Here is a 25,284-nt window from a genome sequence, read left to right as displayed (position 1 = left end):
AGTGTACACCTGATACCTCACACAGTTGATGCTCACGCACGCCACACGAACACGGCGTTTGATTGACAACACTGCTTGCGCACAGCTCTTCCGGAGTCGTAAACCTCTGTCATCTTCGTGTCCTTCATTCGGGCGGCTCAACCGAGTGTTGGGACGCCGGCATCAAAATAAGCGGTCAGCGCAACAGCAAAGGAGACATCCTTGGCTGGTGCATGTCGGCGTCGCCTGTCCTCGTTGTGTCCCCCTTAGTGGAGATGTCGGCGCGTTGCTCGGTGCCAAGTGTGAAACAGGAAGCTCCAATTGGGACGCGCCGCTTAGCTTCGCGTTCCTCGAGCCTCACGGGCGTGCACGGTGCAGAAGCAGGCGACGACTACGACGCGTGCAATGCTTGCGCTTCAACAAGTTGCTTCTTTTTGCTTTGTCGACATTTCTTCGTAATGAGATAATTGCGTTTTCATGGCTGCGCATAACGATTAAAGAGTCGAGCTTAGTTAAGGAGGCGCGTTTCGCACATGCGGAGAGTCTGCGCGTCGTATTAAGCTCTTGAAAGAAACGGGAGAGCGAAAAGTATTTATTTTCAAAGACACAGTTTAACCCTACGATGCGCTCGAGGGAGCCGTACAGACGGAAGTCTGGCTAAGCTACATGTCCTCCCGTTATCTGCTTTCTCTCTCGCGCGCTGGTGTCGAGAGAGAGAACAAACAAACAACCGTGTGTGCAAACTAATAAATAAATCACTGCAACGCACAAATTTTTAATTGTGCGCAGTGGAGCTAGCGGCCCTTAAAGTTTGTGGGGTTTAATGTCTCAAATCGATATATATATTGTAGCACTGCCTCGCGACCCAGCCGCCTAGCAACGTTACCGTTAGGCTGATGAAACATGCATGTTCCCACACACAACTTCAGAAGTTTCACGACACAGGCGTGCGTGGCTGTGTCGAAATAATTTCCCCCCCCCCCCCCCCGCCCCTATCCCGTAAACTTTTGTGCCCGATATGTCAATGGGCGTTTCAGTACGGGCACGATCTGTGTATACATTGTCTACATCACGTGACAATATATTTACGATCTGTGTGTACATTGTCGACATCACGTGACAATATATTTACGATCTGTGTATACATTGTCTACATCACGTGACAATATATTTACGATCTGTGTATACATTATCTACATCACGTGACAATATATTTACGATCTGTGTGTACATTGTCTACATCACGTGACAATATATTTACGATCTGTGTGTACATTGTCTACATCACGTGACAATATATTTACGATCTGTGTGTACATTGTCTACATCACGTGACAATATATTTAAACCCCATAGTCTATACCTATTTTAATATACATGTACGAAATACTCATTACGGTGCAGGCGTTTGACACCAGTCACAGATTGCAGCGGCTGTATAGGTACGTCTGTTAAGCAAAGTGCGTTTCTTTGGGGGAAAATGATACTACAGGGTAAAGACTCTCTCTCTCTCTCTCTCTCTCTCTCTCTCTCTCTCTCTCTCTCTCTCTCTCTCTCTCTCTCTCATGCTTTCCTGCAGGCTGCTTAATTACTTGTTGCGAAGGCTTTGTTTGTATGTTTTTCGCACTCTGTTCTTGTTTCTTTTTTCCCGCCTCTTAACGAGGTATGCAGAAATTCGTAGACGACGTAACCTGATTATGTAAATCGTTCTTTTTATTGTCACTTCTCTTAGTTTTCCTCCGCAAATCGCAGCCCGAGACGAAGAACAAAACATGTGTCCTATGGAGCAAATTTTTCTGTTCCAGCTGTCGAGAAAAATGTGCTAAGTTATATGTTCGCTTGTTTACGGAAGCGAACGATAAAGCTATACGCAAGAGCGTGGGTCTTCGCGTCGAAGCCGATGACGGCCTACGAAAGTGGTTTCGGCGAACTTATATTCGGCTGTGTATACGTATGTCTGTGCCGCGATATGTTTTGACCCATGCCTGTCGATCGCACTTACTGTGATACATGTCATGAGTGCTGAGTAGATCTTAAGAGCGTGTGCAGCCAGTTGAGACTAGCACGTGCCGCCCGCCGCGATGTGGCGTGTATTCCAGAATAAATACGTTTGGGGCCATCCTCGAGCTCGGTGACGACACCCGCGCGGAGAAGACGGAACACATGTCACTCGCTTCGTTACGTGCCTTTGACGTGAGCGCGGCGCTCGAGGGGTGTCGTTTGTGCTCCACAGCCTTGCGCAATGGATGAACCCAACAGTCAGTGAAGCGACAGCGCCATCTAGTAGTCCACCCTCATTCTATACAATAAACTTTCGTTGTAAACAGGGCGCGACAATGGAAAGATGCGGCAAACAGAATGTGGTCCTGCGGCCAGGCCTGGATTCGAAAAGGTTTTGTTCGGTAAGAACATCGCGCGATTGGCACGCCCTATACGGAACCCAAGATGAAGTTTGCATGGTCGGTCGCAGCGCCGTTACGCACAGCCTAGCGGCGGAAATTTTATGGGCGCTACTTTAGCGCTTTTCAAGCCACCTGTGTGCACTTACAGGCATGAGCTTCCAAGCTGTGTCGAAGTCACACGTGGCGTGCGTCACCTAACTTGACTACCTCGAGAGCACCTACGCGAGGAATGTTTGCAGCCAAACGCGCACCCTTCAACCCTTCAGGAAGTGGTCGCGTGTTTATCGCGAACCAAGCGGCTGTAAGGAACAGTTTTCAAGCGCGCAGTGTAAAAATTGCAGGACCGCCTAGGCAGTACAGCTTCCTTATACGAACGTTGTCCAATCACGATAGCCTACGAGGCGATCGGCCAATCATGTTAGTCAGTGAGAAGGACGGCGGCCAGTGATGAAGTCCGACGCTGATCGGAGCAGGCGGACGCGTTCGAGAGGCGCGCGATCTTTTGGAATGCTCCTTGTCATCGACATGGCGGCCACTACGAGGTGCTTATACCGCCCCGCACAGGAGCCCGTGCTGGGCTTCGCACCGCGCTGTTCATCTTAGTCCCGTCTGCGTACTGTAGGGCGCAGAAAGGCTGTATAACGCTAGGGCTTCGTTTAGAGTTGTTTAATTCGTAATGGCTGGCTAGTCCGTGTGTTCGTCCCTGTGTTGCTACTGCGCTGTGGACCTGTACATCGTTTAGACTTGATCGCCACGCCACTTTCCAGCAGCGCTATACTGTTCAGATAGAAGAGAAGAAGGCGACCGTTGCCATCCAGAGGCATGTCATTTCGCTTGTTTCGACGCGTGGCGACAAGGCTTGGCATAAACGACCGAAAGCGACACATGAACAGCGAGCCATGCAGCCGTGAGTGTCATATACCGCGTTTGCATCCGACAGGGCACACGCTATCTAAACTAAATGTGATAGGTCAGCGCATCCGGCATGCCGAGCCGGAACTTGGCTTGTTTCTCCGAGCTTTGGCTGCGAAAGCTTTGTAGCGCAGGCTTCACAGCGACTCTGAAACGTGACGAAATCGCACTGTTGGCGCAGGTGGTGTGACAGCCACCAACGCTGGCTGAGCTCATCCCCGTATAACTATTGCCGCATACGAGGAAACGGGGCAGAACCGGAGCATATGGGAGCGCTTTTTGAAGGACTCCGCACCTGTGAGCAGGAACGTTGGCCATGATCATTGCGTAATTACTGAAAGCAGAAAGTCGCGGTTATATATAGCAATCACGGCGGAGCCCTATCAAACTGAAACCGTTGTGTGTCGCGAAGCCTGTAGAGCTGTTGGCGTCGGCTATAATGAGCAGCCGAACTTTTCAACTTCTGTTCCCACGCACAGGCGGCTAGTGATTGATCCGTGTTTGTAAGCTGGCCAATCACGGTTTACCTCTCCTCCCTTGAAATGGTTCCGCATCTAATCTACTCCTTTGGAAAGTTAAAACCCTATAACTTCCCAAAGGAATAGATTATAAGCCCCCCCCCCCCCCCCCCCCTCCCTGGCCTCTATTTTTATTTCTTTTATTCCTGCTGCGAACGTACAAGTAACTGGACGCGATATGTGCTGCCGAGTGTTTAGAGATGGCGCCACACTCACATCGCTAAACACAATAGCAACTGTTCTAGGTGGGTGCGCAGGCACCGTACCGAACACGAGCGTAAGTCGATCCGCCGCACACTTTCCCTGCTGCCACCGTATGCGTGGAACGTAGCACTGCATACACCGTGGCAGAGGCCCTGAAACAAGTCTTATCTCTCTGCCCCTCTTCAGCCCCCAACACCCGCCGCCGCCTATACTGAACTGAACGTCAGCGCGCCAGGAACCGTGGTGGTGGGTTACGTGCCACAGTGCGCAACCAGACGCGCGCGCACCCTATCGGTGCATCTCTTCCGCGTGGCACTGCACCAACGGAACATTCAGTGGAGGTCGCCCGTGACGTGCTCCGCTGCTGTTGGCAGTTCGTCGTCTGGCGGTCTGTGGCTCGGCGGGTAGCCTGCATGCTCGGTGTTGTGAGATCCAGTTCCCGTGCCAGTTGTTGGGGGTAATTTTTCCGCACGTGGTGCCACGTCACTACATTTCGACGGAGGACATGTCTGGATAATTGCGAAGCGACAGAGAAATCGAAACAACGAAAAAAAAATAATAGGAAGAATACCTACGCACTCGCGCCAGAGTGAAGAGAGTGGCTTCTGCGTCGAGAGTTCTGGAATCCTCCCTCGACTCGCCAGACAATAATGATAGACGGGGGAGTAAAAAAAAAATGTAGCATGAAAGCAGTCCTCTCTCCATTCGTCTCTCTGTTTGTCCCATTCCATCTGACGATGCTCATTCCGCTCCACTCAGAGCGTGGTTTGTCATGGCGCCATCGCAATTGCGGTGAACGCGTGTCCCGATGTCAAAAGGAGCAATGGCAGCATTTTTTGCGCTTCATTAATTTTCGTTTCACTTTTTGTGTACTGGACAAATACCGATGCCTTATTTTTTTAAATTTTTGTCCGCTAATCACGCCTACGGCCATACCTACGCCATGCGACATATACAATTCTGCGATAACCTTCACATGATTTCGAGCACGTTCATCCGAAAGGCATACGGAGCCATGAAAACACTTTTTCCCGAATGATTCATGCCGTGGTCGTCTATTTGTACCAAACAATAGTGCGTCGCAACGTCACCGAAGAATGTGGACCGCATACAGCGCAGTTCCTTTTTTCGAAAACCGTTGCCTGTCGTAAATAAGTCAGCCGAAGAGCTTTGTGAAACGGCGTAGATAGGTGATTGCGCAGCATGCTCTTCTTGCTTCACAGAGGAATGCGGCTCTTTAAAACGAGAAAAATGTACGACAGAAACAAGGTTGCGCTGTGATATGGACGAGTAGGAGTTTGATAGGCGACGCAGACTAGATTGTCCTCGTCCATATAACGCTGTTTCAGCAATGCTATACCAACTAGCCCAACAAGAATCCTTTCTGAGCCTAAATAGACGCGATAATCGCGCATTTCACGGCGCGAACGCTGCTGTGTGCTTCACAGAGAACGTAAACGCCCATTGTGCTCCGTATTTGCAACCATAGCGGTCGCGGATGCAACGCAGTAGGCTTAACAAGCTGCAGGTTGGAAATAATGACAGATGTTTAGTTCCTGTGTGAATTGTTCGTTAACCTAGAATCCCGCCGTGCACTCAACACGAGCCGAAGAATTTACTGCTGCCTTCTTGAGCGCAACTTATGTATTATTTACTTTGCTAGTTTCTAGGCTCTACCATGGTCTACGGGTCTCGCATGGCGCGTTTACAGAACACTCCTCAACTGACATGATCGTTATTAGTTACACACGTTCGTTTTTGTTTTGCTCTGGCTAACCGGCGGATTGTACCCCCCCCCCCTCCTCTCCTTAGCGGACACGTTTTCAAAGAGGTGAAGTGCCAAATACTTCATTCAACGTCAAAGGCCCCTGTGTGGTCGAAATTATTCCGGAGCCTTCCACTTCAAGGTGCACTAATAGCCGGCATTGTTGTTGCTTCAACGTGCAAAGGCACGTTTATGATTAACTATTCATAAACAAATAGTATTCACCTTAGTTCATACCAAGCAATACTGAAGAAGGAAGAAAGAAATAATATGATGACGAGAAATTAAATACGATTGCGACTAAAGTGGAGAGCGGTAGCTTAAATAAAAGTGAAAGTGATAAACTTAGGTGTGTTTTTTTTTTGTGCAAGTTCGCAATGCAAAAAAAAGAAAGAAAGAAAGAAAATTTCTGAGTATATTCGAAGGCCTCAGAGTAAGAGGGAACAGGGTCAATAATTTATCCTTGAAATACTGCCGCCTTGGTGCCACATATATGCAGGTAACGCAGCCACCATCTGGCAGCTGTGGCTTAATTGGTTCGGTTGATTTTTGCGAAAGCATTATGTTGGGAAGGCAGGACGCGCAAGAAAAGAAAGAAAGAAATCGAACAGATGCGAGCGCATATGCCCAGTACTGGGCGACAGAACAGCTGCGAGTAGCTACATGGTTAACAGAAAAAGAAAAGAGCAAATATCAAAATCGCAGCTAGTCATAAAATGGAATTCGCATTTACGGGAAAAACCCGTAATTGATAGAAGAGCGGGGCATCTAGGCGCCGAGAAAGACGGGGCGAGATATAGGCTGTGTAAAGAAAAGTTCCTCAATAAACGAAGAAAAAAAGAGAACAAAAAAAACAACCTGAAGCGGAGGAATCGCGCAGTTCAGTTGACTACACAGGGAACAGTGATGGAGGTGGAAATCATCCCCTGACAAAATAATATATTCCTTAACGGACCTTTTAAAATCAAAGCTACAGATATGAGCCGTAATAGAGCGCTACGGAATAATTTCGACAATCTGAAGTTTTTAACGTCCACTCAAAGCATGAGCGTTTTCGGTTTCCTTCTTCATCTAAATGTGGCCGCCGCAGCCGAGTTCGAACCAGCGACTTTGCTCCGCAGAACGTCGTCGCCACTGCGCAGCCTTGGCGGATACAATAAGAATAAAGTGGTCGTAATGCATGCAGATTGAATTGAATATATAATCTCTCAAAGAAATCAACCTTTTTTAGGGCATAATTTAATATAGCTGTCAAACGCCACGTGGAACCTTCCAATGCATGCAGCGTCCAAGGCAAACATACAGTTGTTACCTTAGGACCAAGAACGGCATCACATTCTTCACCTATCCCTTGGAAACACATGACTGCAGTTTATTAACCAAATCTTACAGAGTTTTCATCACCAGACAATAACCACGCCCTTTTTTCCATTGATAAGGACTCAGGCGAAAAATGCGACGTTTATGGTGTTAGGTTAACAACCGTTAGTCATTGCCTGCTCTGGTGGCCCATCTGGATTTGTGGTCGACTGCAGAACCTTAGGCTGATGTAATCCAGGGTTTGACGGAACGCCGTCTGGTCGGGTAACAGCATGGTTGAACAAGCCTTGGGACACTGACCAACTGTTCAAAAACAGTTAGTTGACCTTTTGGAACCCCTACAGGTTCCTTGTTCACAATAAAGAACCGGCCGAGTAAGAAGCAGCTTAAGTAGCTTTGATAAGTCGAAGTAATGATTTTGCGCAAGCCGGGTGCAGATTCCCCCTAGTCCTGTTGATTAACTGTATGATCAGTGATTCCAGGTGCAGCCGTGCTGAGAGCCTTCTTTCGGTAACCCTATTGCAACGATTTCTACGTCATTCATAAGCTGCTTCTTACTCGGCCGGTTCTTCATTGTGAACAAGGAACCCGTAGGGGTTCCGAAGCGTCAACTAACTGTTTTTTGATCATTGGTCAGTGACCCAAGACTTGTTCAACGAGAACCTTAGGCTGCCAAGAAAAAAAAAATGCCGCTCGATCGCTGGAGGCACGGCGCTGCCGTCAGTCAGAAAATGGTATTTATTGCAGTCTATTTTATGGTCAGGAAATTCTCGTAGTAACAGTTTTCGTGCTCCTGTTCCTTAGTGCACGGCCAGTCTGAGCGACCGAGGATCGCTTTTGGCTGCAAGGCAAGCCCGCAATCGAGGAGGCGACTTGACAACCCCCCTATGCACTCGTGCGCCTGGCGATACGTCACAGCGGGTCGTCGTGTGCGGGCTCGTCGTATCGGCGTCCTATTCGGGCGTCGTCTCCCGAGCACACGTGCCTTATTCCTCCCCAGAGGAGGCAAAGAATGGCCATTGTTCCAGCCGAAACCCGCACAGGCTCGGTATTCCACTCCCGTGGCCGCTGTCGACTGCCTCCTCGCTCGCGCACCGAATCCCAGCTCCAGAGAAGGAATGGTTTGGCGTCGCTGGAAAGGCCCCCACCGCCCTGTTCCGAGAGTTTCCTCTGAATCAACGTCCAGTCGTGAACGATGTGTCGCGTGTCTGCTCGCCATGAGGTGTGCACGACGCATGAGCACGCGCTATGCGCGGTCATGACCATTGCTGGGAATCACAGAGGCTGATGGATGTTGCATGCAGCCAGGCCACCAAGCACGAGTTGCTCAGCGTAATCTCTTTGTTTTCTTTTTTCGCATAGCTGGTCTCTGACAACTCCATCTACGCAGCTTTCTTTACAGTCCAGTCGGTCGAACAGTACGGCTCCAGAAATTGCCGTCGTGAATTAGAATGAAAACACATATTCGCTATAGGTCACGTCTGCTCAAAAATGCGTGGAACAAATTTCGGAGACCTGGGTGTTACCTTTGTCATGCGTGCACAAGTCGCACACTTGGGATACGTTTACATGACTGAACAGAAACTATGGCAAGTATCTGAAAGAGATTTAAAATAATATGCTCTCGACGTGAGTGAAGATACGTAATGATGGGCGACAAAATAAGAAAATATATTGCCTTGCCCGCACAACACAACTGAACAGTACCGCAGCAGTGGCCTAACGGTTTGAGCATGCGGGAGGTACGAGTTTCAATCCCCAGTGCCGCTGGGTACCCATCGGTAATGATATGAGCATAAGCTGGTGATCGACTTCTTTAAGGTGAGATGCTTGGAAATGGATACCATGGCGCTTTTTGGCCAATGCAGCTCTTGCCCCAATAGATGCGTAAGTGACCCGTCAAAATTGCTCTATGAAAGTGAACTGGCTTTCCTAGAAGGCCGCGGTTGAATTTGGAACATGTGTAAAAAGCTGGCATCTGCGCATGCCTGAAAAACTGAAATTCATGCTTGTTTTTAAAAACCTTTTATACTTTCCTTTTCATGTGGCCTGTACACCACGTGTCATTGCTCTTTTTTTATAGTTTTTACATATTCACCATGCAAGTCTTTTATCGCTTTTATGGCCCTATACACCATGTGACGTTTACCCCCTCTGATTATCACAGGTACTGTTCGCCTATATATTGCGTGTTTCCCTGAATAAAAAATCAATTGACAGTAAGCGCTTGTCTGTGTCGCTTCTTACGTCTTGTCTCTGTTGGCGCTTCTTTTCTTAGTAACATGCACCAACTAGCCTAGCAAAAAGTTCTACTAGAATCCATCATAATCATCATTATCATTGCACAGTAAGATCAATGCCAAAATTGCACACTCGTTTGCGAACGAACAATGCCCAGCTCATCTTGCATGAAAATCTGGACAGAGGCGAACACCATACTGAAGCTACACTTCTGCTCATGGAAAATTGATGCGACGCATTGTAGTACTAACACAACAGTAGACTGATGTGAGCGTAACGCCATGCCGGCACGAGAAGACGATTTTCAATAGCGCTTACATCTCATTACGGCAAAATGACCCTTGCGTTGTATGGTCATAAAGGTCGACTGAATATATTTTAAACTATACCCATTACTACAACGCGGGACGTTCACATCAGGAAGACGCACACACACACACGGAACAACGCTGCGATCACAACTCGTTTATCATAATAAAACAGTGACGAGTGCGGCGTCTGTTCGTTCTTGCGCTGCAGATAAGTGTCAAACCAACTTGGCCAAAAGCTCGTTCTATTGAAATAAACTTTAAACCTCCCTTCAAGAACAGTGCATTCGTTGTAGTCCACCTGACAACCATAGAAGCTCCTGCTCGCCGAAAATATTCGTGCACTGCTACCGACCTTCCGCCACTGGGTCATTGCGGTGCCTTCCTGTAGGAATATTTCCACGAACGGAACAAGAAACGCCTTCCCACAAAATAAGCTTTGGAACGACACCTTCCTTGTGCTCCAGCTGATAAGTCGCGTGCACAGCTATCTGTAATGACCACGCTTTCTGCGCAAACTTCTCCTTCAGTCGCGGAGGGGGCCAGGCGACTGCCTGCATATCTCTAACGACCGCACACACTGCAACCTCCCTTTTCCCTCGGCATGCCAAGCAGAGTGCGCTATGTGGGGCGGCGACTCGCTCCTGTCTTGCTTTAGCTGCAATAAAACAGGCCGCTTATGGCGTCACGAGGCGTGAAGTATGCAGCTTAGCTATACGATCGGAGCAAATCTTCGCACACTCCAAGTCAAGGGCAATCACTCGCCGCGGGAGTGCTTCTCGAGATGGCCTTATGTGAACGGTGGCAGTCGCGCGATACCGGTGATAGGGATGCACTCAAGGATAGCAATCACGTAGACTACGCACGCAAATGGACAAGACTGCGCGGTGGACGCCGCTTGCAACAGACAGATTGACACACTTTTTATCTGCGAACGTGGCTCCTGTTTCATACCGCGTCAGAGGAAGCAATTAGGCGACACATTCGTTGTAGGTGTCATCGACGCTGCCTCGGTCGATGCCTTGGGTATCCACGTGCGCTTTGGTTCTGAATGTACGGAGCCGTTTTGTGTCATTGCTCCTTCTGATGAACGCGCACAAGAGGAACAAGTGGACATTTCGGAAATCAGCGCATTCTTTCTTAACGACAGCTCAATATACTGCTCTAAATTTCCATTGGCTGAATGGCCTTCCGTCGGAGCCACTTCAGCAAGAGTTCCTTTGAGTTAAGTCCAGCTTTCTCGGGCAAAAATTTCGAAAAGTGGAAAAATGTAAGACACTCTTATGGAAATATTGAAGGTAATGGTATATTATTTTGATATGTAGCAAAATCATTCTTTTTAAGTTTTTCCATCTATCGCATCGAACAGTAAAGACTGCCATAGAAAACCAATGGGAAACGCTTTTGTCGATAGCAAAAACGTCCATAGAAAAAAAAAATACAAGACTGCCGTCGTGTGATCTGCGGATGTATTGATTGTTATAGAAAAATCTTACTTTGTATGCAAAAGTTTGGGTTCATAAATGGTTTCCCGTTCAAAAATGTTTTTGTCCAGAATTGCTGGGTATGAGCCCATGAACATCGCATGCTGAGGACATCACAAATGACTCAAACGGACACTGAGTACAAATTGTTGGTCTGTGTCATTACGGTACCGCGTTGTAATCACAAATACTCCACTTTCATCGAAAATCGAGCGTTTTTTAAGCTAGAAAAGGCAAAAAGAAAACGAAATACATGTGTCGCCGTCACTGGCTGATTTCGCATATAAAATGCGCGCGTGCGTCGACACCGTTTTTTGGGTGCGCGGATCCCTGAGGCCAGGTCACACCGCCCTTCCGTTCAAAGCGGGGACAACCTGTCCTTTTCGGAAAGGACATCGCGAGTTTGAATTGACTGATGGGGAGATTTTTATTGCAATGTTATCGGCGATAAATTCGCATTTTGATGCCGGACAAACGTCAACATCGCCAGAAAGATCCCGAGAATTAATTCTTACTGAGATAAATAACTGCAAGGAGTTGTCCTAAGCTGACTTATAACGCTCTCTTCCGCTCGCCATCCGCATGATATTTCTAAAATATTTCAATGAAGTGGACTTAAACTCAATACTGAACTCTACACACACTATTCACATGGCCGACAACCCTTAGAAAAATTTCTTTAGATAGTCTATAGACTGTACATAGACTTCTGTCTATAAAATCTACAGACTCTCTATAGACAAACCCTTGAGAGGAGTCTATGGGCAATACAAATCCTATAGAGAGTCTATTGACAACCTATATATTTACAGCCATACACTTTCAGTTGACTTTTGTCTATAGACTGTCTATGAACTATGAATAGACAAAAATAAATATTGATAGGAAGGCAATAGAGTCTATAAGAAGTCTGTAGACTTTCTATAGACCATTTTTGTAAGAGAACAAAGTGACACGAATGAGAACCAAAGGGCGTCTTCATCTGCTTCAGCAATGAATAAGGTGGATTAAGAGACGCGCCTCAAAAAAGGACTCAGCAGTATAAATTGCAAAAAAAATGAAAACAGTGCGGAATTGCTGCTCTAAGCAGCGCATTTCGCGTCAAACGAATTCGCAGTAGTTTTACGCTGGGCTTCACCCATATCAGTGGCCCCAGGACAATGCGAGACGTCACAGGGGCCTCTTCAGCTTGCTCTTGGTGTCAGCAATTTATCCTGGCCCAGTTTCTTTGCTCTTGCACCTGCACGTGTGCGATGTGTCCGGCCCTGCTTGTTCCTCCACGAAGAATGAGATAACAGCCCCACTGGTCGATCCATGGATGAACGTTTTCATTCGCCTTGGCGGAGATAAGAGTCAAGTGGCCGTCGCTCTTTCTCAAGCACATAAGCGAACACTGACGGCACTCGAGGTATCAGATGGCCGTACTTATCTGCCGTGAGATATCGGTGTATGCGAGTAAGGTGTATGCGCTTCAAGCTAATGGGGAGAGGAGGAACGCTGGCGATCGACGCTGAAAACACAAGAGAGTGGCTACTTCGTCTCGGGCGCGCAAGAGCTTCGGCTCAGATCTCCTTCCTGGAACTTCTTGTGGAACAATGTGATGCGCGCTGCGAGAAATGACGTGGCTGTATCGAATTTTTCGCGCCATATTAAATATTTGCAAAAATGCAACTCTAGAAGAAATGTAAAGCAAAAAGAGCCACAATATTTCACAAAGTTGAATGGCGCAAAGTAACAAACACAGGAAGACACAAAGAGTCGCTCTTTCTGTCTGTGTGTCTTCCTGTGTTTGTTACTCTGCGCCATTCAAATTTATGATGAACCAACCAGCCCAGCAGCAAGTACTTCCGCAATATTTCACGCTCTCTATCATAAAGCCGCACAAACTAACCCGCTTAACTGTTTGTGTTTCTTCAGTGCTACTTCTCTACCCTTTCGGTTGCGAGGCTGCGCCAACTTGACTGGATGACAGCCATGCGTTATCCTCATTCCGAAATATATGCCCATTCGAGCACATTTACTTAGCCCTCTTTTTTTTTGGTTTAGCTTCACTGCTACTCCGCCTTACCACCACTATCGTGTTTTCCTTCAAGACCACTCAAAGGTGGCCCCTGCAATGCGCGCTCTCACGCCTCGTCTACGCGATCTAGAGAACGCACCTAAGGCCTCGCACACGTGCGAACGCCAGGTTCACGCTAATTAGTAATATTTACGGGGTGCTTGCTCGATATTTCTCCACCCATTTAAACGCATAGAAATATCGTCTTATGTATATACGCAGCCGTTTCTTAGTCCAAATTTCGGCCTTCCAAGCGACCTCGGGATCAGTGCAGCAAGAAGCTATTCGCATTCGCTCAGAGCATAGCGGGCCAATACAAGGGGATAAGAATCAGGGCACTGGGGACATCTGTTCGCTCGTTCCTTATTCGCACTCGTCCAGTCACGTGACAACCATCAGGAGCAGGCACCCTATTTAACACGATAAAGGTGTCATCGTCCTTGTTATCCGCTTTACCGTTTCGGTGAGTCTGTGAAAGGAGGAACGGCTTCGGCCTCTCCCTTCCCTCTGCCTTTCCTTCTTGCGCGTGCTTTAAGGCGTGAAATTCCGGGCGTGACCTACGTTGCATATCGCGCCCTTGCTCCACTACCTTCGACAGTGCAGAAGGTTAACTGCACCGCAAGAAATAGCTTCCAATATATTTCCAGTAGAAATGAATACGCCGCTGTCTCCGAGGTGATAAGAAATGCAATACACCAGACTAGTTCATGCTGTGTCGTGGCAGCTTAGGTTACACATATATATGGTTCACGCTGCGGAATAGATCCACAAAATTATGTGGACGGTGCGCCTGAGGCGAAAGATTAGAATGAGTAAGAAATAAATAACTTTTTAGCGTAAAGTTCGCGGGTATAACGGAGGTCATGACACAAATGCAACCGCTCTCATTCTGAGCGAATCTTAATTTTTGGGCACTAATGCGCAGCCCTCGCATTCTGAACACGCGCGTAAAATTATATCGCAGCGCTGTATGAAAAACTCAGTGTCAAGGAGCTCGCTCAGCCGTGGCGCTTTAAGTCTATCCTTCGTCTATCACACGCTGTTCATTCGCGGCCAATGGGAGAGTATAGCAAGCGTACGCGTCGGCAAGCGCGTGAGAACACGGAGGCAAATGGAGGTGCATTCCGCCCCCCCCCCCTCCCCCCCTTCTTCTTGACGTCTCTATACTCATTTTGCGATAAGCAAATTAACCTCGCTTCGCTACCGTCGGCGCAGCGGCAACCTGGATCGGTCGGCGTCCAATTATGCGCGGTTCCTTTACGCTTTCCACAATATTTGCGTTGCTCGCTATAGACCGCCGCTTGCGGCGCCCAACGGGCTCTCATGAATATGAATCTACACGCCGCCTCTATCTTTCATTAAACAATCGCGCACCCATAAATTGCGGGACAATTCGTCCTCCTCACTGCCTTCGAACCCCCTCTCCCTCACACACCAGCGCTCTGCTCCTTGGTGAAGTTGGGCGCGTAATCCCCCGTACATAAGCTCGTGACGCGAGCTGAGTGAGAACGAAAGAAACCTCCGCAGTTCAGGACCGCAAACGTGTGTGTGCGCCTGGGTGTCTGTGGGCACGCATGCATAGTACGCGCATGTGCTGCATATACGCGAATGCATCGATTAAGGCGCCCGTACAAAAGCGCGACGTTCAAGGCTGTCTAATTGAAAAATGAGACCGCTATTAAAACCACCGTCCGTGCGCGCGGTCATGGCAGTTCGTCCGTCGACGGCGCAGTGGAACTTGCGTGTGTGTGCGGCTCGCGCCAGAGCCATCAAGATGTGTGCGGCCGATTAGGCGGGGGAATTAACGCTGCGAAAGTCGCGGGCTCCGGCTCTTACTTTCCCCTCCCCCTCGCCACCCCACACCCCCGTCCGCACACACAAGATGGAGCGGCTGCGCTCAGTATGGCGTGCGAGTTATTAAGAAGAGCCGAGCGAACGATAATACGTAAACATTATAAACACACGTGCCACATTATGTATACACACATGGGTCTGTGTGTGTATGTATACATACACGCGCCAGTTTGGCTCTGCGATCTGCTCCGGGCCCCGCCGCGAACTCATGCCTCCGAGCCAAGAAATGTCAAGCGAGCCTCTAGCGCGTTCCGGCGCGATGACAAAATATCCATTGTTTGGGTTTCGGCGCGCGATCGTGCAGGGGTGCGCATGCGCTGGTTTCCTTCGAGTGTTGTTGTTTCATAACCTGAGGCAAAGCCGTTGTTTACGTATCTTTCTTTTCTCCCGCCTGGAGCCCCGGTGACCTCCACGGAAATCAAGACACCATACACGTTCGCGACTCGTTTTTAAAATCGCGATGGAATCTGGCTGACCCGTTAAGGAATCAGTGGAAAGCACGCATTATTCTCGTTCAAACGCTTTGCGGCTATTGCAGTGAGTGTTCCCGCCGCGGTGGCTCAGTGGTTAGGGCGCTGAACTACTGATCCGGAGTTCCCGGGTTCGAACCCGACCGCGGCGGCTGCGTTTTTATGGAGGAAAAACGCTAAGGCGCCCGTGTGCTGTGCGATGTCAGTGCACGTTAAAGATCCCCAGGTGGTCGAAATTATTCCGGAGACCTCCACTACGGCACCTATTCTTCCTTTCTTCTTTCACTCCCTCCTTTATCCCTTCCCTTACGGCGCGGTTCAGGTGTCCAACGATATATGAGACAGATACTGCGCCATTTCCTTTCCAGAAAAAAACAATTATTATTATTATTGCAGTGAAGATGTGTCCTTTCGCCGCCCTTCTCCCCAGACATCTCCTAGAAAAGAATTTGATTCATAGCAGAGAGATTATAAATGCCGACAACTCTGCTCGTATTTAAATTCTTCCCTTTCTGTTCTAACAATAGTTAGTACTCGTGAAGTGGCACGAACCGAATACGTCCGCAACAGGCATTCGGTGACGAGTCACACGTGGAATATTCTGTTCGAAAAGCGCAGAGAGAATGGAACAAACCGGCGAATCTCCCGTGCGGCTCAGCCCAACGAAATTAAAGCCGCCATATCGTGGTACGACCAGCATTCACCGGCTTCTCACCTCTCCCTATAATACGGTCCGCGGCTACCGAAAGATTGCCCACAAGCACGCGCACGGTAGCGCGCCCACTTCAGCCGCGGTTTGCAATTGAAAGTGCCCGCCGCTAGACGGCAGTGAAGCACGCGCATATCGGACGCCAGTCACGTTCGCCCTATAGCTGCCATGAGAACATAATCGAAGGGGATGCGCTCCATTATAAACGCTCACTATGCGTGTATGGCCGTACGCTCGCGTCTGCACAGGCCCGTATAGGTGCATGCAGTCTCGAAGGCTGTTCCGCTCTTCGCCGTCGTGTGCCAACATAAGCCGAATTGCCGCACGACACGCTCGTAACCTCCGCTATGCACATTTGCGCTGCGCGTGGTGTTCGTATTCCTGTGTGTGAACGCTAATGTGCATGCTCCTCTTTTAAAAGAGTTGGCTCGGTGGGGCCGACTACAACGGAGATATCGCGTAATTGCTTTGAGTGCCTCGTGCTGATCGTTCGTGGCGGCAGCGCCGATTCCATGGTGGTACCTCTGAGGCATCCACCCGGTCAGCCGTGTGTGGAGACCCATTATGCAACGTCTCCCTCGTGAAGCGTACAGCTGATTCGTACCGCCGAGTACTGATATTATTTGTATCGAGTGTGTCTAGAACAATTCCTCACGAGGCTGTAAATTTTAAACGAGGAAATAGTGCCAATTAACTGCCGTCCGAGTTCGATCGAAGCAAGCCCCTGGACGCACATTGCATATTTCCTTGGAATTATCTCCACACGCTTCTCCAATGAACCAATCCTGGTCCTTTCCCCTTTTCCTTCTCGCTCACGTTTTCTCTTTCATTAGTGCGTGTCATCTTCCTCTGCGGGGCAGCTTCGTGCCGAGAAGTTTGTACCCTAGCTCCTCGTGTACGCAAAGTGTAACCCCGCAACTTCTCCGTGCTGCCCTCTTTTGCAGCTTTTCGGCAACACGGTGCTGGCAGTGCTGACTTTCGACAACGCGGGCAACGCTGGCTACGGTGCCGCCTTCTGGGGATGGGGCCTGGCGCTCACGCTGGGTGTGCTCGTCGCCGGTGGAGTCTCGGGTGAGTAGCGTTCCCTTTGCCTTTGTACGGCAGTGTATGTGCGTTGTATGTTCGCGGGCACCACGTCCCTGCCTTGGCGACCCATTGTCATTCCAAGCGCTTTCTGGGCTAGTATGACGTCGCATTTTAGACAAAGCGGCCACAAGTGATAACGCAGATGTTGTAAGCTTATCAGAACCTCTAGGAAACCGCCGTTCTGGTCACTTAATTCCGAGAAGTTTCTTCATTGCATGCCAGCATGCATGCAGTGTTTGTGGACTGCGTCTGTCCACATCCTCGAATGTTCTTTGAATACGCGAGGTCAGAACAGCTGAGCAGAGCAGTGAAAGAACTCGTTAATTAATTAGATGCTCAAGTGCTCTATAAACCAGTGTTTGAGCCACATTTTGCAACTACAGAATAGGGGATGGCTGTCGTCTTCACGAGCGACGCGTGTTGGTTTCATTCATTGGACAGTATACAGAGCTACCACGGGCGGAGAAAATTCCTGTTTTATTAAATTATAGGAGAAGCGAAGCATCCTGTGTTAATATACCTGTTTTTATTTTAATTGATATTAGACAGGAACAGCTCTGAACAAATCTCCTGGTCATCGCGCATGATCCAACGTACTGTCGGCAGCAAAAAGTCTATAGGATGCTGATGTGCAGAAAAATAATGACCTTGGCGCAGTCACGTAAGGTAAGCCGGAAATGTCTGAAATGTCTGAAAGTATGGACGCTCCAACGGCTGGTAGCAATCCAGGCGACTGGGTCGCGAGTTGGCCTACAATACATTCTTTTCCGTGAATGCTCATCCCGTAAACTCTTGCTGCCTATAATAAGTCTCTAGGGAGTGCAAAACAAGCCGATTTGACAAGCAAGGCCCTCGCCTTTCATTTAAGCTTCCGCAATGTCGTCTCACCGCTGTGTAACGTGCATAACCGGCAGCGATCTCCACGGCGGAAAGGCGTTCTCATAAAGACCTTGGCGTTGGTCTGGATGGAGTTCCCGCATATTTTGTGGCGCGCCACACAAACGGGACATGCAAGTTGGAACACATACGGAGAAAACAGCACCTGTCCGTACGTGTATACTTTGTCTTCTTGCGTGGGCTGCATTGCATATTGCAGACATTCTCAAATCTCGTTATGTTGTGGGCTCTGTTATGCTGTCACCTTTGGACGACCCTGTCGCCAAGCCATGGTGCACTGACGGCGCCAAACAACACTGAATATGTCTAAAGTATTGCAAGGACTTATGGTCCTATTAAGTCTTGTCGGCATTTGGCACGGCTCCCCCAATCCTTTCGTCGGTATTTCCGCAAACCGTATTTTCATCACTGCGACCCTTTATGCCAACCTTCACGTGCCACAACCTTCTCTGGAGTGCGGCTCAGTATACTGTACTGGAGGATGCATGCAAAACGGGGGGGGGGGGGGGAAGCAACAAAAAAGCGCAACCAAGGAGGCGCCCCGGTAAAGAGGATGGAAGGTCACCGGTCTGGTGCCGACCGGCGGGCATTGTTGCACGGGCCCCGGAATTTTCGCCTTCGGGTGCCAAGGAACGAACGCGCCCCGCTCAGAAGAAGCGACGCCGACCTCTCCTTTGGCCCCGAACAAAGGAGCGATAAGTCCTCGGCTCATGCCGGAGAGCGCTCGGCCAAACATGAAGCAGCTGCCATCCTTTCTTCCGGCCGTCAGCGCTCAGCTTCTTTCCATAGGCCCCCACACTTAATTTGCTATTCATTCTGCGTGATTAAAATCGTGCAGCACCATGGAGGCTGCAGAGTTGTTGAGTCAGATAATCAAGTCTGTCTTCCGGCAAGCGTACAGTTGTTCGTGAGTGCAGGAATGGCACCTTGGTGGTCACGTGACTTCCCAGCACTTGGACACCGACCCCTCAATCGCCGTTTTCATGCGCAAACGACTCTGCGAATTCATATCCTGGGATCCTGGCATTGAGCATAAGGTAGTTTCTGCCAGCTTGGCCAGGGAGTTATTAAGGATCTAGTTTTATACAGTCTGCAGTATTTCAGAAGCATGGGGCTTAAATACAACATTTGCCATACAAAAAATACGGTCCACAGAGCTTTTCATGGGCAATGCTGTAGTAACCGTAAGAATGCCATAATCGGCAGCCAACCTTAGAAGCCAGAGCAAGGAACTGCTACGCGCGCGGGCATGCGTTATCAGATCAAGGAGCGATGCATGCACTTCCTGCAGCCAACAATGCCACACGCCAGACCCCGTCCAAGGCTGAGACGTCTAATAATGGGGCACGCGGCCGAGCATCCTCTCAGAGGAAGGATAAACAGGGATTTGAAGCTCTCCGCTTGCCCGTGCAATATTGCTTTCAGCATTCGCGGACGGCCTTATAACGATCAACTGCTTTTTCTTTTTGTTTTCTTCCCGAGACAAAGGCGCGAAAACGTGGCCGCCAAGTTTCGGTATCTCATAGAAATCTTGCCTGGGCTCTGCGCACCTCAAATGCAAGCAACACTCATTCGTATACGCTGTTCTTGTCAGTGCTAAAAGGAAAGGAATTGTGGTAAGCGTCATACGCAGGGATTACGGGAAAGCCATTTGATCAGACTGCTCTCACCATGTACAGTACATGACACATAGACTTCGAGGATTCAAGCTCCTCGTAAACCGCCAGCCAATGAGAACATGTGGATTACTTGGCACGTGTCTGATCGCGTACGGTACATGAGCGACAAATAGACAGACACTGAAGCTGAAGATGAACATGTTTTGACGCAGTGGAGCGGTATAAACAGTTTTTGTAACCTTATGGAACCCGGACAGTACGCAGAGTGAGTTCAGGCCACATATACCAAGAATTTACTCACAGAGGCCCGTAAATATTCTAGTTTCTGAGCACTTCATAGTGAAAGGCAGGCTCTCGGAATGACGCGTGCACAAAGGCCACCACGAAGCAGCCGTTAATGGCGGCAGTAGGCAAACGATGGCCAGGGTTAGTGGGGGTACAAAAAGAAGCGTTCCTTCTCAAATGGCTTACACCAAGCTCCGCAGCCGCGGGGTTAACGCTCTCCCTGACCCAGAGCGTGACACGAGGGTGTACTCGCAGGAGCCCACCTGAACCCAGCCATCACGGTCGCCGTGACCACTGTGGGCAAGTTTTCCTGGCGCAAGATTGTGCCCTACATGGTGGCGCAGTACCTGGGGGCATTCATCGCCTCCGTCATACTATTCCTCACGTACCGCGGTGAGTTTGCGCTTATTTGCTTATTTATTTCCTCGCTCTGTTGGCCAGTACAGGCCCGGAATAGAGTGAGCTTCATCAGAAAAGCAGCGATAAAAATTGCAAGAAAAGCTCAGTCATGTCATGCCTCTATTATTCAATGCAAAATAAAAACAATAAAATGCAACACCAACTTCTCTTGATACTTTGTCTACTTAGGAGTTCTATTTCTGAGTCTCTTTAACCTATTTATTATTGTTAATTATTTGGCTAATTATATAATTGATGACGAAACCTCAACTTTTGATATAGTGGAATTACTTATAAAAATTTTTCATGCTTTCACACTCTGCCTTCGCTATTTTATATTAGCGGCATTTTCTGACTGCTTTTCCCAATTGTCGAAATATCGATGCACCGAAGCTCGTTGTGGGTGAAAGTCACACTAAGTCCGCTTTATTAAAAGAACATGGAACAGCTGCGGCGCAGCCGAATAGTAGCCCACCAACCTTGCCTCTTTCGTCTGTGTGCCCCACATTTTCGCTATTTTTTTTTCTTCAAATCCTCGGCCCCCTAACGATAATAAAGCGCATCGCACATCGCAACAGCTGCTAGGTCCGCGCTCTGAAACGCCTGCCGCTGTACGGCGCAGACGTCATAGTGAGCACGCTCGTCCTTTAATCAGCATGGTTTAACCCCACAGCATGGCCTCCGAGATCATCCGATCAATTGGGTGATCTCAGAGGCCATGCTCACAGTATGCGGGCAGAACGGGCAGTTGTCCTTGCCCTGCATTTATTTTATTATTCTCAGCGGTGATGTGCGTCCTGAAATAAGAGGTCGAACCGAGGCAACACTGGACGGGGACATTGGAACGCAGGGCAGCGATATATCTCAACCGAGATTTCTGACTTGCCCTTTATGCATATACGCCTAGCGGCATACCCGCATTGGATATAAGTGCAGCGCATATATCATGCGGAAGTGAACAGTAGGACGAGCAGACAGAGGGAACTGGGTCACGGAACCGCGAAAGCTTGCGATCAAACGAGGCGACGATGCGGACAACGGAAGCGAATTCGAGTGAAGACCCCGAATGCAAGAATATGGCTCAAGAGGACATAAAAAATAAGAAGAAATTGGAATTAACGCCAACCTATTAAATGCACAAATCGCTCATTCAGGGGGTACAGAGCTATCCGTGTCCTTGGCAGTGACAGACAACCCATCCATGCTAGCTCTTTACATGCTCCTATATCACGGGCCGGGTTAAAGAGAAAAAAAGTTAACGACAGTACGGAATAAAATAAAACACGACTGCACTTTATTCGTTGTCTCTCTGGTCACGCGCCGCCGTGGCTATGACTTTTTACTAGCGAACACGAGGCCGCGAGTTAGAACCCGGCCGAGGTGGCCGCATTTCGGTGAAGACGAAATAAGGAACTTTTTCCCTGAGCTTTTCCGCACGCGGTAAGGAACCGCACAGGTATTCGAAATTAATCCGGAGCTCCTCACAACTTCTTGCCTAGGCGCCAACAGCGCAGTTTTTCGCACGTAGAAATTGTTTTAACTGATGTTTGTCTAACGTGTGGTGTAAGTGAACAATGCTGAACCACCCAGCTGCTGAACGTGCATAAGCCGTGACAACGCCTGGACGTACAATATCAAACAGATTTCCTGATTTAGTTTTGAGTATTTCGCGCTTTCTCCAGGGGTTATACATTTCGTACGCTCATTATGATGGACTTATCCGGATGCCCCGTCTTTCATAAATAAATTGTGCAGAAATTTTAATCACTTGGCTAGGTCAAAAGAAAAATATGTGTGTTCCAAATGACAATGCATCTATGTAGTCCCAATTACAAAGGACAAAAACTGGTGAGGGTGGTAAATTAATTAAAATTAAAGTGTCCCAGCCAGTGCCACCAAGCATAGTGAGCTACAGTTGCGAATTCCATTAAACAACAAAAGCTGCAAGTTAGGATCTGATCAAAAAAACTTCCACAATCACGATCAATGCTGGGACCAGTCTATGTACGAGCGTGGAGGCAACACCACCTCTCATGGAGGCAACACTATGCGCAGGCGCCCTGGACAACTTCGACGGCGGAGTGCGCGCAGTGACGGGCGCGAACGCCACCGCTGGCATCTTCGCCTCCTACCCGAAGGAATTCGTCAGCACCGGGAACGGCCTGGTTGACCAGGTATGCGAACACGTCCACCAACAGCGATGTTCTTTGATTCCAGTATTGACTGGTCTCTGATCTTTTCGGTGTTTTCGCGCATTCCGAGTTATTGCGTTGTGTTGTGTCGGGTTGGGTTTAGTGGCGCATAAGCATCCAAGGCTATCATGCGTCAAGATCACCGGGTTGTTGCAGCCCCGGGTTTATGAGATTTTGTTTTCGTGGGAAAGACTGAACTGTACATCACTGTAGCGTACAGGTGAGATTGTGCGACTACATTTCATATGCAGGACTCTCCTCCTGCCTTGAGACAAGCCGTGCAAGCGACACACACTCCGCACAGATGCCGTACAGACAGCAGTACAGACGACACACATGCCGAACGCTGACTTGCAATATATTTATTTGCGAACACGTGTCTAGCTAATAAATATATCATGACAATATTCGAGGGTTCAATCGACATGCGCTGGGAAAAAGGAGAAAGAAATATTGAATCGAACATTTGCCTTTGTGACGATAAGAATTTCAGCGACAGCTGGGTTGATGCGAAATGCCGATGCGTTTTCATTAGCTCTGGTGCCCTTTGCACAGAGTGTTGGAGTAGGCGGGTGTAGTAAACATTCCTGTGAAGTGAGTCACACACGGTCGCTTATCTATCCTTCCATGTCCAGCCATACAATACGGGCTTCCGGCGTGACAGGCGCAGCGGAGGAAGGGGATAATGGACGGAAGAAGAGGGAGAACTCGTGATCTCACAAGTGTCGTCATTCTGTTGGGACCACTAAGAGATAGGCGGCCGATGAGCGTGGCTCGTTGTCATGACGTCATGTGTGAGTGTCTCTCCATTCTGACCAATCAGCGTGGCACTTGTTATGTCGTCATGTGTTACGGCTCCAACGACGCCACATAAAAGGAAAACGTGGCCTTAACAGCTGTCAGCGTAAAAGTATTGTCGACATATAGACTGAAGATGTTTGAGCTCTTTCTCCGTCAGCAACAAGGAAGGCGTGGAATGCACAGGCTATTTCATGGGCCCCTACTATTTTTCACGTAAGATAGTCCTTATGCTTGCCCCTGTCGCAAATTCTGAGTTGGATATCCTAATGACGCTTTAAAATTCTGGGATTGCCCCATATTCAAACCACTCTTACTAAATCCGGCCTTGCCTGAAATTCCAGACCAAAACCGCGCTACATCATGTGCAAACTAGTTCACTTAACCTCCCCAGCTTCTCTGCACATAACAGGATATGCTCTGGTTAAGCATGTCGCAGGCTATTATGAAGACGTCTTTGCGACTTCATAATCCCGCACTTCATGTTCCACTAAAGAAGCTGTCTAAGAATGACGCACTCACTTATCATAGAGGAATAGCGCACTGGAACACGCGTGGCTACTCAAATTTGCCAAGTGAATGTGCCATACTAAGTAGGCCTAATGATCAGCAGGAGAGCTGCTGAGGCCTACACGCGGCAAGTTTTCATGACAGGTTGCCGCCGTGAAGCCTGAGGGCGTGTACTCTTTCTTTTCATACTCTTCTCGTCTGCGCAAAATTGACACTTTCCCTCGTAACTTAAGTCATACTTCTAAAAATGTTATTCGGCACATGGTTGAAATGAAGGCCCGCTTGGACACGTTTCCTCCTGCTCTTCAAAAAATGAAAACGAAGAAATTCTAACCAGCGCCCCCCCCCCCCCCTCCCACTGCGCAATAAACATGCTCCATAATAGAAAGGGACATAACGGTGCGCAGCTAAACGTTTGGCAGCGTACGACGAAGCGCCCTGCCTGACATGTTTGAAACCCTGATTAAGCGCTCCGCATGCAAATATATTCTGAACGCCAAGCCCACGTTAAGCTCTCCCAGTGCAGGATGCCCATAAATTTTCAATAAAAGAAGAAAGCTGGCGAATGCCAGCAGCTGCAACTGGATTTAGTTTACGTACACATCCCACACTGCGCATTAGGTGCATGGAGCTAAAAAAAAAAGTCCACGACTCACGTCGCTTCGAAGTCACGTGTGCTTGTTGGAGTCTTTTTTTGTTATTGAAGCGAAAAGCTTCACTACGCTAGTCAACACCGCGCCTCGCGCGAGCCGGCGTATGTCGGAGCACGAGTGACGTCACGCACGGCGCAGGCTGGTGAGTTATGCGCATGCGCGAAGACGAGTGACGTCACGCGCCGCGCAGGTGGTCGCTCCTCGCCGCTGCCGCAGCCGCCGCCGACTCCGTTGCCTGACCTTTCGGCGCAGTCATGTGCATGCGCAAGGAGGCTATATAATCCGTTTGCTAGAGAATAGGCGTGCGCACTCGGCATGGAAGGGAAGGAGAGTGCGGCTGCTGCCAGACTACGCAGAAAAGCTGAGAAACTACATTCTTCCGATCCAGAAGTACTCGCTTGGGAGTTGGCTGCGCAACAGCGAAGAGACAGCCGCTTGCTACTAATCGGATCACCGGGCTGTCTTTATGGCTGTAGAGAAACTGCAAGACAATGTGTCCAACAATAATAAATAAAAAGTTTAATACTGTCGCTTCTGTGTCTAACTCGTAAACATATGCCATTGAGTAACCAAGTCTACGCCTATAGATAAACAATGTATACAATACCAGCTAAGCTACG

At 48.8% G+C, this 25,284-nt stretch overlaps 1 protein-coding gene across 5 annotated transcripts in view; it reads left to right on the top strand.

Annotated features, from left to right (window-relative positions):
- Nucleotides 1–25,284, top strand: part of LOC144126013 (aquaporin-7-like) — a 78,004-nt gene that overhangs the window by 37,685 nt on the left and 15,035 nt on the right. For all 5 annotated transcript variants that reach the window (XM_077659881.1, XM_077659885.1, XM_077659883.1 and 2 more), the window contains exons 2-4: nucleotides 17,170–17,296; nucleotides 20,368–20,505; nucleotides 22,567–22,685. In XM_077659881.1, coding sequence (XP_077516007.1) covers nucleotides 17,170–17,296; nucleotides 20,368–20,505; nucleotides 22,567–22,685 — 384 coding nt within the window. The remainder of the gene's footprint in view (nucleotides 1–17,169; nucleotides 17,297–20,367; nucleotides 20,506–22,566; nucleotides 22,686–25,284) is intronic.

Source organism: Amblyomma americanum, chromosome 3 (genome assembly GCF_052857255.1).
Source record: "Amblyomma americanum isolate KBUSLIRL-KWMA chromosome 3, ASM5285725v1, whole genome shotgun sequence".
NCBI lineage: Eukaryota > Metazoa > Arthropoda > Arachnida > Ixodida > Ixodidae > Amblyomma > Amblyomma americanum.
Note: the sequence above shows the minus strand (reverse complement) of the source record. Positions and strands in the feature narration are given on the sequence as shown.